This window comes from Myripristis murdjan, chromosome 13 (assembly GCF_902150065.1).
Source record: "Myripristis murdjan chromosome 13, fMyrMur1.1, whole genome shotgun sequence".
NCBI classification, from domain to species: domain Eukaryota; kingdom Metazoa; phylum Chordata; class Actinopteri; order Holocentriformes; family Holocentridae; genus Myripristis; species Myripristis murdjan.
Genome location: NC_043992.1, coordinates 34927816 through 34944932, shown reverse-complemented (window position 1 = coordinate 34944932; position 17117 = coordinate 34927816). Strand labels below are relative to the sequence as shown.

At 39.5% G+C, this 17117-nt stretch overlaps 1 protein-coding gene across 2 annotated transcripts in view; it reads right to left on the bottom strand.

The window, feature by feature from the left end:
• The window catches only part of b3glcta (beta 3-glucosyltransferase a), an 80186-nt gene that overhangs the window by 22756 nt on the left and 40313 nt on the right, over positions 1 to 17117 (bottom strand). For both annotated transcript variants that reach the window (XR_003929231.1, XM_030067275.1), the window contains exons 7-11: positions 16109 to 16245; positions 15935 to 15998; positions 14041 to 14172; positions 10314 to 10383; positions 7540 to 7653 (exon numbers count right to left, since the gene is read on the bottom strand). Coding sequence is in view for 1 of the 2 variants with exons in the window: in XM_030067275.1 (XP_029923135.1) it covers positions 7540 to 7653; positions 10314 to 10383; positions 14041 to 14172; positions 15935 to 15998; positions 16109 to 16245 (517 nt within the window). In the remaining variant the exon portion in view is untranslated. The remainder of the gene's footprint in view (positions 1 to 7539; positions 7654 to 10313; positions 10384 to 14040; positions 14173 to 15934; positions 15999 to 16108; positions 16246 to 17117) is intronic.

The window sequence follows — 17117 nt, the reverse complement described above, 5'->3', positions numbered from 1 at the left end:
AGATATTTAACTTATTTTCCACATATGAATGACATCATGAACACTGATTGGTCAATGGTATGCATAGCTAATGAGGTGCTCTGTAATCTTTTAGAAAATACAGTTGGCTGCTTACCCAACAGGACAAAATCACAACGCCTTGATTTATTATAGATGAATTACAGTGAAGTTCAACACTCAATTTTTGTTTCCAAAAATAAAAATGAATAAATACTTGAATGCTTCAGATTGCACAGTTAGATATAAGTACTCTGTCTGCTCTAGAAACTTTGTCTGCAGTGTCTCTTGTAAATAGGACATTATTGTAAAAAAAAAAAAAAAAAAAAAAAATACTTGGATTTACTAGTAATTCAATGTTGAGAAATGGTCAGTGCTGTGGTTTTCTGAGGAATAAGAAGTTCATTCGTCTAGCTCACTTTCTTGACAGCACACAACTGGTGAGCACAGGAGCACTGTTTTGTTTACCCTGGTCCTACTGTGCCGAGAATGTTCTGCCAAACACTAATAATATCTTAGAATTGAATGTTGCTTTGTTTACCAATGATGGTAAATAAATGCTTTAACATAAGAGCCTCTACAAATACTCAGGAGCCACTCTTTAATTCAGAATAGAGCCATTACATCAAGCAGCACTTACTTAATTAAAAATCTCAACTTTGGGTCTGACTGTTATTCCCACAGCGTTCCCTCAATTAAATACAGTGTAGTGGGCTGAAACAGTGTCAGCCAACACAGCTTAGTTTGATTCGAATTTAATTTTATTGAAATGAAGTGATGCTTGGCGGATTATTTGTATACTGGGTTTTGTATTATCTATTTGGCAGGGAATTTGACGTGGTATTTACAGCAAAATATTTCACAATTTTCAAAATGAGTGTTTTTTTTTTTTTCACTTTGTCCTCAAAAAAGAATTAGTTTAGTACCAATTATATCATGAACGTTAACTAGCTGCTTTCCCTTAGGATATGATGGCCACTACAAAATGTGCAGTGCAAAGCATGTCGGCAGGCCAAACTACTGAGAACTCAACAGAGAAGATGAGGAAACTAATAAATTAGATGAGCCACAGAAAAGCTAGAAAAATGACCCCAATCATGCTGGGAAACACACCACAATATGCTTCCTATTATGAACAAGTGCTGCAAAGCTGCATCTTAATCAGTTAAATGGCAATGGCAAAGCCACAACAGTTTAAAACACCATCTATAACAGGAGCATTAGTTCACTCAGTTCATTGTTTAGAATGGGATGGGAGGTGTGCAATCAATAAGCCAATATGTTAATGTCACCCAATAAGAGCAATAGAATAGGCAAACAGAAAAGCAATCAGAAAGTTTAATGCTTTATTTAACCCAAAGAGATCCTCTGTGTCCAAAGTATAAATTCAACAAGCGTTTTTTGAAATTGCTCCCGCACAGCAGACCTGCACAGTATCTACATGACTGATTTCTTCCGACAGCATCAGTCTCCCTTGAGGTTCGCTTCTTCCAACTTCAATTAACCCTGAGCAGCCCCTCATGGTAGGACACAACCATGTTAAAGAGATTTGGGGGGGCTTCAGTGTTCTTAAACCTGGCATTTCTCTTACTGTAGCTTTTTAAAAGGTTACAGCAAGCTATCCAGCTCTTCATGATTGTACATTACATGCTGCAGAGTGCGATGGTGGCGCCCCAGGGACTGCACTGTCACCCGTCCTTCTCTCTCCCGACACATCAGACTTCATTTTCAACTGCGGGAAATGCCATCATCAGAAACTCCCCAGTGATGACTCCATTATTGTGGGGTGCCTTAGTGAGGGCACAGAGGAGGATGAGTACAAGACCATGAGGGAGGGTTTTGTCATTTGTGAGCCATCTGCAGCTCTCTGTCAGTACAATAGAAGAGCTTGTGGTGGATATTTGACTGAGCAAGGAGCTAGTGGGACTTGTCACCAATCCAGCATGAGGAGGTGGAGATCATACTTTTTTTTTTTTTTTTTTTTTTTTTAAAGGATCTGGGGTTGCAAAGCGAAAAAACGAACTGGACTGGACTGATAACACTTACACAAGAGAGGATTTTTCTTGAGGAGACTCTGGTCTTTAAATGCGTGTAAAAACACACACTGCTCTGCATGATCCATCAATCTGTCCCCTTCTTTGATGCACTGAGGATTAAAGGAACAGTTAACCTAAAATACAAAAAGATATTTTCCACCTTACCCCTTTAGCCAGTGTTATTCATTAAGCATTCTCTTGGTTTCAGTGAACAGTGACCTTGTCCGTTTGCAACTAATGACTGTGTGTGTGAGTGTGTGTGTTGTTAACCCTCGCAAGATTTGCCTTTTATTAATAAAGATGATGATTAGTGAAGGCTGAAACGTGCTATTCTAACGTAACCATGCATATAAAAAAAAAACGTTATCAAAGCCTAAAAACATTATCAGAGAGAAAATACTAGAAGTGAGAAGTTATTGTTTGTCCTATAAACTATAGGAATTTATAACACCACAGCTATTACTTTCAAATGATACTGACTTACAAAGAAACAAATTCAAAAACAAATGTTTACCGAAATTTCAAATGTAAACACAAAGTTCATTTTTTCACATCTTTGTCATCTTTATATGTTATCTATTTCTTGAAATAAGAGTCAGTCAGTCAGCTAAAGAATGAAATATGTCCCCATTCATGACTGTTGTTATTGTATTTTTTTTTTTTTTAATTTAGGAAGTGTGCAGTGGCAGTGATCAGGGGCTGGGGATGGATGCATAGGAGGAGGCTCTACTGAAAAAGAAGAGCTCAAATCAGCTCATTACAAAAAAAAAAGTTCAATTTTAGGACTGTGAACTTACTTCAAAATTAAACACTGGGAACTGTGAGCTAGTTCTTTTGAAGGGCGAGCTTGCACAACACTGCCCCCGGCACAGTCTATCCATGGATAGTTTGTGTGATTTGGTGAGGCTCCCCGTCTGCTGCAACCTTCCCTGTCTCCCACCACATCAGTACGACAGGGTTTGATGATGGGTTTTCTTTTGTGGAGCTCAAAACATCAATAATTTTCATGTGGAAAGAAACATCAACAGCAATAGAAGACCAGTGAGTTCTAAGTATCTTATCCAACAAGTACAAATTGGGGTGGATAAATACAGTTTGCCGGTGTTGTTTGACGAACTAAATGAAAGACTAAACAGTTTTGACATGTTTCAGAATAAGGTGCTGTCTTCCTCTTTGTGTCAAACGTGGTGGCAAATCCAAAAGCCTTACAACTGGGTGGATTTGCCAGCAGAAAAAAAAAGTACAGCATGTATAGTGAATGAATAAGTTACATATTTGTTCTTGAATGTTGCACGTTAAGATTTGTCAAAGCTCTCATTCAATCAAGTTTCAAGCGCTGCCACCACAGTGTACTTATTTTGAAATAGAAAGCCGATAGTCCCTGCTCTTGCACTGCAATTGATGTAAATTTCATGTGATCCGGTTGAAAGCAACAAAGCAGCAGCATCATTTCTCTGTTTTGCTGGCTCACAATAATAGAAATGCAATTCATGCAATTGCATAACTTCTTTGTTTCACTATTAAAAAGGCAAAAAAAAAAAAAAAATGTATAGCTTTTGGTTTAACTGTTGTTAAACTGAAAAATGATTGATCCAAAGGTAAACACATAATGAGAAAGTATTTATGTGCAACATTTAAAACAAGATCAAACACAACAAACAGGGACCAGCATCATCACCATATGGCTGTACAGACGACAGCTATCGGTACCACTACAGCAGGAGCTTTGAAACATTCCTGAAAAACATTTGGAAAGACTAAAAACCATCCTAAATGTTTCACAACTTTCAAACTTGACATCAAATATTGTCCTATTTTCCTCAGAAAGAGCTGCGGCTGGTGAGTTTTTCCACATATTACGGGTTGAGCTCTATAAAACAACACCCACCCAGTTGCACTGTATGATGCTGAAAGGAGACAGGGAAGATCGTGGCAAAGTGGAAACCTCACCAAATCACACAAAAAACCATGTGGATGGATTGACTGCACCGGGGGTAAGTGGGAAATATCCTTTTTTGGTATTTTTGATGAGCTGTTCCTGGGCTGTTCCAAAAATAGCTGAGGAGGACTGAGGCTGAACGGCCTGGATGTGGTAGCTGAAGGGAGGCGGAGGACTGAGCTGAACCCCTTCCTAGACAACACCTCCCACCCCCTCGATGGTGAGCTGATGCTGCTAAAAAGTCAGTGCCTTCAGCCAGTGCTTCATCTCTCCAAGGTGTAACATGAAAGGTCTTCGGCACTCTTTTGTGCTGACAGTCATCAGACTGTACAATGCTTCCTGCCCACATGGCCCCTGCCTCAGGCACCGTCGAGAGCGCACAAGCTCGCCGTTTGTGCCGTCTCCACAAACTGGGCTGCTTTTAGTCTTCCTAGCTGTGGACTGTTTTATATGGCATTTGTTTGAACTCGCTTCTGATCTGTTTGAATTTTCTTCCTTATTCCTATGATGAAAGTGATACTGAAAAACTCACATGCACTTTGAGCCCTGTCAGTTTTCTGTACACATGATGCCTCCATCCCAAGTTTTGATAAAGGGACACTGAGTGATGCATCCACATCGGCACATTCTCTGCATGTGTTACCCACATCTGTAGGGTGCATGCACTGAGGATGCAAATGTGAATAAATCTACTTCTACACACTTTGTGCACACAGCAGTGGCCTTCGGCAGACCTTTGAGTGTGACAACGGCATATATTTTGCATGAGCAGCTGTAAATGTGCATTCTTCACATTGTCCTATCCTTCCCATTTTCATATACTGCATACATAGTGATATTTAGCAATGTTTCCATTTTTCATATTCCCTACATTTATGTTTTCTTCCCCAGAAACTTGTACTGCTGTTCTTTTGCACACCCTGATACTGTTGCAATCCACAGTATATTTTTAATGATGATTTTAACATATATACTCTACTTTTTTTCAACTGGCAGTTGTGCATGCTTATATATTCTCATTTACTATATTGTTATTTAAATTGTGCTCTGTTTTGGGATTTTTTTCTTTGTTGATTAATGCTTGGTGAAACAACACTGCTTTTCCACTGGGAACACTGAAGTTTTATCCTATCAAATCTGAAAAATTTCATCTTAATCATGACCCTGATGATTTGAAATGGGTCTGTTAGGACCACAGATGAAACCAAAAGGCCTGTATCACATCAAGGACACCTCCAAAGTGACGGCTGTGCTACAGTGATGTAGCTAGATATACAGTATGGACATAGAGGAGCTCCATCCAAAAATACAAAATCTTGCTTCAGACACCACAAGCTGTGGTCAGAGCTAAGAATTAATGTGAAGGCATATGAGATAAAAAGCTGAATATGCCATACCAAAACAACTTCTCACTTGAGGGCACAGTAAAATAGGTTTCAGCTAGGAGCCATCTTGGAGTCACACTATACATATCAATCCATCCATCCATCCATCCGTCCAAATTTTCATCTATTTTCTTGCTGTTAATCTGGCTCAGGGCCACAGTGGCAACAGGGAAATCAGAGCGGAGCAGCATGCTGTAACCCAGCAACAACCTCCAGCCTCTCCTTAGGGATCCCCAGGCACTCTCAAGCCCACTGGGAGACGCAATTCGTCTAGAGTGTCCTATGTCTGCCCCAGGGTCTCCTCCCAGTTAGCTATGCCTGGTAAACCTCCAAAACGACATGCCCTGTGGCAAGTACCAAAACCACTTTAACTCTCCTCTAAATGTGGAGGAGTTGTGCTCATGAAAACCCCTGTGACTGACTATCAGGGGCGGACTGGCCATCTGGGAGCTCTGTCAAAATCCAGAACAGCCGCTAGTTCAGGGCAGCCGGCGGCCGCTGTTTTTGACCATCGAGCCACCACGCAATTGTCATCACTGAAAATCCCAAAGGACTGAGTCAGAATTCTCATTATTTCTGTGCAAAACAGAGCTACGTTGACAGTCGACAGTAGACTAACGCAAACATATGGAGGTGCACAGTATGAATGGAAATATCCAAAAAATGCAAAGAAGAAGGTGGGACTGAAAAGGTAAGAGATAATGAGATAAGAGATGCAAATTACTGGAGAGTGATGCATCCAAATGTGTAAAACTGATGGGGCTGTTTGGCAGCAGCGCTCCTACTGCCAGTACCAGCAACAGTAGTAGTAGTGCCAGAAACATTAGCAGCATAATTTATGTTTTGGGTTGTGCGTTTCAGGCTCCTGTTTCTGTTATCCAGCCAGCAACACCTCCAGGGTCTGTCCTCTGTCTCTTCCAATTTGGTAGCAATGCGTAACAAGTCACGTAAATTAGTAATTTTTCTCTAATCTAAAGATTCACGCCTGGACAAAACTGGTTTACAGCGCTGCAGAGGAAAATCGCAGCGATGTAAACTCCCCCGTCTCAGCGGCTGTTGTTGTGACTCAGCTCGTGACGCTAAGTCGCTTTCACGGGAAGTCCGACAGTGAAATAACCCTTTTGTAAATTTGTAACCATGCCGATAACACAGCATTCCCGGTGTAAAGCTTGGGAGAAATTAGTGCTTTCAAGAAGAAGAAACTGTTAAATTTCTCCACAGGGAATACCTTTCCTGAGTAGACACAGTAAACACCATGTGGGGAAAAATTTTCTCTTTTATCTCTTTGAATCACAGTTCTTTATTTTATCACAAAATAGACCCAACTAAAAATGTACCGCGTAATCACTACTCAAAGTATTTATTTTTTTTTTTTTTACTGAAGACTCTTTTTTACTCGTACTTGAGTAGTTTCCTAACAGGGTACCTTTACATTTTGGGTCAGTAAATGTACTCTTACTAAAGTAGAGTTACTCTGTACTCTACCCACTCCTGTATCTGCCATAAGGAACAACATCCAGTCAACAACATCAGGGTGTTGTGCTTCATCCGTAAACACAAATATATTCAGCACAGTAGCATTTACGAAAGGCAGAGCACGTCTGCAACAGAGGAAAATTCAGGTCAGGATATTGTGATATCTCTTTATATTGTGATATCTTGGCTGGTGTTGTATCGCGAGTTAAGATCAAGGCTTCGTGACACCCTCCCCGGGGCTGTGGCGTATCTGCGCACCGATTATCATAGGCGGGTCTGGGTCGGAGTCCAGCGCTGGTTTTTAGTCCCAGTCTGTCCCCGCTATAGTGGTGAACTATTTTTAGCTTATCACCATCTCCTAAACAAACAAAGCTCTGGAGCAAACATCTCCTTTATTAAATCCTAACAGCCCTCCAGTCTTTGGACTTGGAATCATCAGAAGATATTTGCCAAGCTTCTGGTGAGAAAATACTCAGTTTATAGCTGTCAGTTGTAGACAAATAACTCAAATGCATAAATAAAGAGATGGACAAGAAGCACAGAAAAAAACAACATAATTTGACTAACATTACATGCAATGCATATAAAACCACCATGTCTCATTTATAATGTTATATTTAATACATGATGATAAGGTCCAGGAGTAACAGCATCTGTTGGCTGCAACACAGGCCAAAGCAGCTGATGTTGCAAAGGCAGGACTCACCTCTTTCAGTGTTCGGTACACCTAAATTGATGGTTGGTATTGAAGGATCGGCATGGTCGCTGTAGTACTCTAAAAATAAGGCATCTTTCTCCCAAGTCTTCTTTACCACTGGAACTACAGCAAAAGGGCAAAAAACCAATCAATACAGTGGTTAAAAGTTCGCCGACAGGGAGACCTGCGTTTGTGTGCAGGTTGGACTTGTTTGTTCTTCCTTGAGCAAATGATGAATGCAGCAGCAATCAATCAAAACCCACGTTATTTCACAAAACTGCAATACACCTTTTCCCTTATGTCTGCCTCTACTTTGTGAGGTTTAGCCTGAGTAGAGAAAGGGGTTAAGATAGATGAAATTAAATTAGGATTATACATTTTATATACAGTGTATATCCTTTAATGCTCACCACTCTTGAAAATAGAAGCAGTGACTTGGAAAAAAAAATGCAATACATAATAACCTCAGACACATATGAGCAACATGTCATTTGGGCCTCATGTGAGATTTCATTTCGGTGCTAACTCCTACACTTCATCTCAGTCAGTCATACGGGGAAAATATTGCCACAATGAGTAATGAAGAAATGAATGAAGCAGAGCTTTAAAGAGTTGAAAACCTAATAACTTTCAAAACAGCACAGGGTGGATGGTGGAGCTTTGTGCCATAAAAGTGGTGTTTTCATTGGGCAGAGATTTTATTTCTTCCCTTCCCCTATTCCCTTTTTTTCCTCACCAATTTGCTGACTTGATGTACAGTAATTCTGACTGCACCTTGGTGGGCAGAGAGGTGCAGCAGGGGTGACTGTGTGCATGAATTCCTATTCAAACGCCTATGAACCCTTTCTGAGGATAACTTCACTAGCTTGGTTTTGATATGAATCTCCAAAGCAGGAACGACACAAAATGCAACAGTTTTTATTCTGACATGGCAATGCTGTGAATGACTGTTTTCCCACAACTGGTAATGTGCGCCATGACACAGATGGAGCACAGCACTGCAGGAAATTGCTCACTAACACAAATAGACCATTGTGGCATGAAAACACCTTTGCACAGCTCAATAATTAGTTTGCACTATAGCATATGTGTACAATATGTGGCTAAAATTTCTCTTCTCATTTGAATTCTATCTTATCTATCTACTGCAGGCCAAACCAGAGCAGTAACCGTGAGAAAATAAGGTGCAGGCTTAAATAAGTGCCTGCTTTGAAAGGCACACTGCAAATCTTGCTGGTTACTGTTTACAGACCTCCAAAATACAAAAAAAAAAAAAATAAAAAAAAAATGTGTTGAAGCTTTCACTGAGAAGCTGTCCACTAATTTTGTCTCATTTATAATAACTGGTTATTTTAATATCCACAGATAATCCACTAAATTATTTGGTGTCATACATGAAACATTTGCTCTGTTACAGCACATGAAAGGGGCCACTCACACTTAAGGGCATACTCTGGATTTGGTTATCAGTGATGGTATCAATTTCCCCACCACTGTGAGGCCATTTCTGTATTTTCTTTGATATGACGGCACCCGCTGATATCCAAACCAGGTCTGTTTCTTCCAAAACGGTATATAGGGTATTTCTGGAAGCTGCATCAATGTTACCACATAACATTAGGCTCTGCTGATGTCCTCTCTGTCCTTGTTATGCGCATTGCTTCACAAAAATAAGGCCCTTAATCTGAACTGCCCTGGTTACGCAATATGTGAGTCGTCTGGGCAAGGCTTCAGCCTCAAGATTTCAGAATGTGGTCTATCTCCAGCAACAAAAACATAATAACATGAATGAAAAAAAAGTGCTGTCATAAAAAAGTCGAAACTGACACTAAATCTGATTGTGTTTACATTTTTACAAAGTGACATTTGGGAGGTCAATTTGATCATAATCCTAATGATTGAAAATTGTTGTGGATATGATCTTCAGCCACATGAATCACATCGGTCAAATGGCTATGTTTTGAAATTTACTGAATGGTTTTCATTATTCTTATATGGATATGGAAAGTCTCCACAGTGACGTTTTTTTTTTTTTCGGGGTCATAGTAAACAGATCACTAGTTAAAATCAAGTTATTTTAATTCTGTCCATAGCATCCTTTTTGTGCAAAAAAAAAAAAAAAAAAAAAAAAAAAAAAAAATACTACACAAACACTCCTTTAAAAATGATTAACTCTTAGTGGAATAGCAAATTTAATGAGGCACTCATGTCCTTTTCCTATGGGTCTAAATTAAGCCTTATATGCAGGCACAACTCATTTTAATCCTACTGTCATTATGGCTGATCAAGGCAGGCTAGCAGAGGATAATGCAACTGAGGTAATCAGTGCAATTAGTTTTGTGTTAAACCAGCTGAATGTTATGTGGAATTTAACGGATCTGCCTGTAATCAGTGCATAAGACAATCGACCTACATTCTTGTCATTCATTTATATATATATGTGAAAATTCTGATTTTCTAAGATTTTCTGGATGGATTTTTTGGATGATCATGTTACGACTCCAACATCAAGGGAGCCATGCAACTGAGCCGAATGCCCCCCCTCGTCCCCAGAGATCTTTTTTAAGCCTCCACTTTGTTTTCATTTCAAGCCTTACAAGACATGGCGGTGGAATAATTCAGTTTAAGACTTCAATATGATAATGAGAAAAAGCACTTACACAGTCACACATGTCAAAGGTACAACAAATCCATTATGAGAAAACAACAGGAGAAAAATGTGCTCCGTTTCAGGGAAACGTCATGCCTTTGGTGGATCATCGAAGAGTGGGTGTATGACTCACCTCTCTCACTGTGAAACTTCTTACACGTTTTCACAGCAACAAATACATCATCTGCACTGACGGGCTCCCCCTTTGGTAAAAACAGAAACAAAGAAAAATTCACATGACCATACTGTAATTAAAAACAAATTAACATCTAAATTAGTATGTAGCAATGTGGTAGGAACTTGAGGTGAGAGAACAGAGTTTCTTGAGTAAAGCGCTGTCCTAATCAGTGATAGTTGCTACTTAAGAGTGGAATTTTAATTGAACATTGCTGCACTGTAAATGGTCTCAGGTCTTTTGGCCCTCTAGCTTTGGCTCTCCCACAGAGGCTAAAGAGATGCAATGCACCCTGCTGATAACACCACAGCGCTATCAAAACATTTCAGTGCTCTATGCTGAATTAGGTGCACATTTTTTGCATATAAAAGAACTGGAAATTGGGAAGTAAGCAATAGATGAGCGGGAGTGACAGCTTGTAGAGCAATAACAAGAAAGAGAATGAGAGAGTGAAATTGGAATTGGAGCATCTCAGTGTGCATCGCTATGCCCTTTATCACCATACACAACCTAAAATGGGAAGTACAGTTCTCGGGATGCTGCATGGTTGTGCCTGTGCCCCAAAAATCACATGGCGAGACTCAATAAAATCAACAGCAAGGATGCATTAAAAATGCACACTACGTTGAAAAACGTCTGCAGCTTGTTTATGCACGAGTGAGCCATGAATTCCACAGGAACATTTATCAATACACAGCATGTGTTGTAACAGTCTCTGGTGCCACAAACCAGGCTGAGCATTCACACAGAAGCCCAATTTAGATGTCAAAAATGATGAACGAACCTAGAAATGGTGACCACACAGAGCATCAGGCTACACTGTCATAAATCTACAGGACCATCAGACAGGCGGCACTATTCACCGGCCACCTACTGCAGGGTCGGTGTGTGTGACTGCAGGTACGTCATTGGTGGTATCAAGTAGTCATCTCCCATCACTCCTCCCGTCAGTCTTTAAATTTAGACCACAAAACCTCCAGAAGGCCAACAGAAAGGTTATGTTTGCGTCCAGTCTCTTGTTCTGACCCAATTTTTCTTGTCTGCGTGTTCGCATTAATTTTTGGAATTGACCCATTTCCTCTATCACTTTGAGCAGACCCCCATCTTGAGATGGTCCTGCACAACACATGTGCATAACCCCTACATTACTGTCAAATTTATTGAACAGAAGACATGTTATGTGCACATGGCCATTTGTCGAGTGTCTTTCACTTTGAATTTGGCTTTGAGGTTGGTAAATTTTTGTTGAGACTGCAGTCACACTCTGTTGTGGCGTTGCTCAGTCATCTCTCTTTGCAGCTGTTTCAAACGCTGGGTGATTACAACAATATGTCCTCTCCAGTTCAGCCTGAGCCTTGATGTTTCTCCACCGGCTGCTCCAGTTGCTGTGCTCTGTTTTTTCTGCTCATATGGGTGCGGATTCATGAAGATAGTGACCAAAAAAACCCAAATTAATTCTTATGTGACAGTTCAAAAGGCAGGCACATGGACACAGATCAAATATGTATTAGATTTAGGACCACATACTGTGGATGCTGAGCCAAAACAAAAATGAAAAGACCACTTTTTTTTTGGTTCACACTAAACTAAACCACCAGCTCTTTGTCACATGGAGAGACTTTCAGCTATCATGTCAATGCAACCTAACACCTAAAACAGCTATTGCCATCCACAATACCCTGCACTTATGCTGAGGCAAACCTGTTGTTACTAAATAATTTCTTAGGTTACTATGAGTGTCAACAGCAACAGGCTAACAGGATGTCTGACAGCAGAGTCAGCAGTTCAGAAAGTGCAGCAGCAAACACATGCAAAACAGTTATTATGAGAGCTGGGAACAGTGTATTGAGCTACTCTGACTACACAACTCCCATTTAAATCATTAACATTTCATATCCTGAACACTAGCTCACACTGTATGCTTTCCTATCCTTCATATATATCTTTCTCTATCTATCTATATCTATATCTAAATATATACATCACATCTGAAATCTATCTGTGACCCATTTGCAACCTGACAGTGAATTGCCTCTTTGTGAAATTTAGTTTTTACATGTCAAACAAATATTATCATAAGTGATGGCAGATTATGATGTGGAAAGTGGGGAACAAAACACTTCACCTTTCACATCTGAAGAAAAACCTGTCATATGACATCAGAGTCGAATGTGAAAAAAAAAAATGTGTGCAAACAGCACATGTGCTTTGTACTTTGTACTGCCGTGCAACAAACAAACAAATGCTAATATTCCAACATATCAACATGCTAATGAATCAGTGTAACAGCAAACACGCTCCCGCTAACAGCATGCTACAGTCAAACAAATTGGAACCTCGGGAACTTTGTGCACCAGTCCGTTTGCTTTCCGCTCAGCCACAGCCTCACCAGCTACAACACAGACCTAACCTTTACTAACCTTCACTGCCTGTTTTAATCTGCGCTGATAAATGTCTAATTCACCTAGTATAGGGAACTTTGCAACAAAACCTTAGCATCCAACATTCAGGGGGTGCACTCAAGCTCTCCAACCCTGCTGCCCCACCTCTGCTGCCAACTCAGTACACTCATGCATTTTCCTTTCATGGTGCCTCATCTAGCGTGTCCTGCCATGCCATGGAGTGCTCCACAAAATCTAAAATTCGCTGTGCCTCTGACCACAATACAAAATTTGGCCTTAAGGCAGTGTTCACTATTACCTCTAGGATTATTGGCTATTCCCCTAAATCTCATGCCGAAGCCTCTCAACCCACCCTTGGCCCTCTCAGTCCTCTTTCCCCCCTCGCAGACAAACCCAACTATCCTCCATCCTGCCATCTGACAAATAAGAGGCTCAGCTTTAGAACAATTACTTAACGGCTGTTAACTACAGATTTCAATTTGTAATGAAACTAGGGCTGCACCCTGCTCAGGATTTCCTCAGTTGAATCAGATTTGGATTTTCAACAATCCAACTATTTACTGTTTTACTTTTTTTTTTTTTTTTTAATTCAGACTTTCTCACAATGAGATAATGCATTGGCACAGGTTTTAATCTCGATGGAGCATCTTAATTATCATCGTGGCAATCATAATCAGTCAGTCAAATGCAAGAGAAGCATACAAACAATTTAAAGCATTTAAAATCAACACAATTCATTGAGACAGCTGAAGTGAGAGGCAATTTGAAATAATGTGAGGCTTTGTCAAAATAATGAGACAAACATAAGGCAGCACACAGGTATTTCTAGATAAATGAAGCTCTTGTAATCCACTTCTTTAATTTTTAAACATTAACTATGATTAAATTATTAAATAGCTTAGGCCTAAACAGTCCTAAATTCATGGTCCCTTTCTTGTTAGAGATTCCTGGCTTGGTGTGTGTGTGTATCTGCTGTGGCAATGCTACTGAATGACTATAGAATTACTACAGCAACACCATAGGTGGCAGTGTGTGTGCATGCTTGTCTTGCTCTGTCTGTCACCACGTGTTGCTTGTCACTTTGATTCATAGAGGTGCATCTTGGCCAAACCCACGCGCGCGCGCACACACACACACACACACACATACACACACAAAAGCACTCGACACAAAGAAACTCAGCTTTCAGGGGGCAGCCCTGAATAAAACCATCTCTGTGCTCTATATCCATTTCCTGAGAGGCAAAGACAATCAAACTGATACTTTAGGAGCCAGGTACCCACACACAGGGGAGGCAGACTGCGGAGGGTGGTGGCACAGTGCTGGGCCTGAGGAGAGTCGTCTGGCTCGGTGCACAGTTCCGGGACAGCAGTAAGATGTTGACCTTTCCCATTCTCCCAGATATACAATGCAACCTGTGAGAACAGATATTGATGTTTGTCAAGATTACGAGCCATATGTATCTCCCAGGCACAAAATCCTTACTCTAAATTTAACAGGACAGATGCAGGATGATTTCTGTACTTTACAGGAAACACAACAACCATGATTGAGGTACAACAGTGTGGAAGGTGATCTGAATCCTAACAGCCTGGAGAAAATCTGGTGAGTGAACTTAATGTGTGAGAAGCCTAACAAAAGAGATAAAGACATGATGGATGGGTTGAAATGACAAATGGTGAGTATTATGTCTTTTCTGAAAGAGCAAAAATGACGACCAAAGACTGAGGAGAAGGAGTCTACAGACGGAGATGGAGAAATTACAATAAAATATGCATAATAAGATGAAATCAGTACATTTAAGCATTCACATGCACTTTTTCCATAGCCCGTAAAAATATGAGCAAATGTCACCCAAAATCCCAAACTAGAGAAACTGAAAGATTATTCTGACTCTGACATCACTGATCTTTGTAACATTTATCTGCACTTTTGCATAGAGGAGATATTTAATTTAAAATTGTCACAGTATGTGTATCAAAAGGGGCAAATGTGCACAGTACAGTGTTTTGGTATGAAAGTATGGAACTCACTGCCAAAAAAGATCAAGCTTACCACCCACATTAATAAATTCGAAGTATTAACAAAACAGTATTTATTGCAGCAGGGAAAACTTTAACTTGAGAACAAGGAAGCGTTTATGTGCACTGGGAACAAGACAAAGAGTATGTATATATTTGTTTTAATAAGAATGGTGATAACGGCGATAATGATGATGGTAATAATAATAATAGTAAGAATAGTAAGAATAACAATAATAATATTTATATAGCTTTGATTGTATTATAAGAAGTATACTTATCGTATTATATATAATTTAACACATTATCATAATATTATAAAGATAAATACATTCCAAATGTTAATGCATGGCAATATAGGATAATTAAAGGAGGTTGCATTTGAAAATATCTGTCATATTATATATCTATTGAATCTGGAATGCTTTGCTTATACGGTTATGCAAATTTTGTGTTTCTTGATGATAACAGATTAACCATTGTTTAAGAATTTCCCTGGTTGGGATCAATAAAGTATATCTATCTATCTATCTATCTATCTATCTATCTATTTTTTTAGATACTTGTTTATATTTAATTTGTTTGTTTGTATAAGTGTTTATATTTAAGTTCATTGTTGTATGTATTTTTATTTGGTGTGGACCCCCGAAAGAGTAGCGGTTGCCTAGGGCGACAACTAATGGGGATCCAAATAAATAACAAATAAAAGGCAAATCACAATCTGCAAAAACAAAATTTGTAGTTTGCTTTGTGGAACTTAAAATTCCTTTCATTGGCACATAATGCCCCAATAATCCATTCATATTTCCAGAGTAAAACTAGGCAACTTCATCTATAAGTGAACCAAACTGCACTTTAACAGTCTGACACTGTATCCAACCAAATCCTCTGTTTTCTCTCTGACTGAAATTTGGTGGTATTCCCCTGTGAAGGAAAAAGGACCTCGATACTGCACCTTGACAGTCATAGGAAGTAATGAGATTTTGCTTCAAGGTTAGATGAATTTCATGCCTATTGCCTTATGCACAAATAAATGACAGTATAGGTTTGCGCTGGCAAAACACTATGAGAAAATAACTGGGTAGCTAGGAAGCTCATTTGGAGTTCATCACAAAATGGACCTAAGGGTAAGCGCACGATGTTCACGTTATCTCACCTCATGTTTCAGGTCAATGGTGAAGTCAGATTTAAGTGGCTCATCTCTCACCTTGTTGGCAAGCCTAAAACAGAAAGAGCAAACGGAGTTCCCAATGAAACATGAAGTACACTGCATTGTAAAGCGAACTAGCGCTGTGATATGAACTGAACAACTACACGTATACAGACTGACCGTACAACGAGCGGGATGCTTAAGGCCCAAGCAGCAGAAAAGTCTGGATATTTAAAGACAGAGGGATTTTCTGCAAAGGCATAGTGATGGATGATGGTTGACTCTTCATCGTGGAGAGGCTTACCAAGAAACCATTCCTGATAAACAGACAAAATGTCAGGTTTTTTTCCATTGAGATACAACTGTGAGATTTATTGTGATGCAACAATCATTTTGACCCAATTTAGGAATCCTCACACTCCACATGCCACAAAAACTTTGATTTTTCTTTTTTTTTTCTTCAGTGAGTTCTGCATTAAACGTAAGCGGGTGGAGGCATAATGAGATCTGCTGATAGAAAGCAGCTCAAAGTTGTGAGAAGGGAAATGTGATGGAAATCTTTGGTTCTCATCACAACTGTTGGCATATCTGGAGTAAAAATAATTTCCTATTAAGAAACAATCGCACACCAGTTGGCTCACGCAGTAGATGTCCCATTAGTAAAACATTAGATTGATTCAATTTACCATGAAATTATATTCGTATTAACAGCCTACGTTTCTATTTTATGATGTTGTTAATTCAAAGGTTTTGTCAAGGAATATACTCACAGACGTGGCAAAAAACATTTGCAGAAAAATGCTAATTCTATTCCAGCTGCTCCTTATTAACTGTGTATGAACTCAAGAACACGTCAAACTAATCAACACATGTAGCCGTCATCGTGCTATTATCACCTCCTACTGCTGTGAATTTGCACAACCTGAGAAACACAGAAAATACATGTGACTTGCTATATTTGCACAGTACAGAATATAGATAGATTTTAAAATCTTCCTGTGTGAAACCTGATGAAGTTTGGTGTTTAAAAGTCTGATAAAATCCTTAAGGAAGAGCAGCAATTTCGGTCAAGATAAAGACAAGTGATGTACATGACTGTGGATATAATTCTCTAAATTCAGTAGCAGGCAGTGTTATAACAATACCACACATTGTTAACAGGGGAACCAAACATTGAAATATTTGAGGA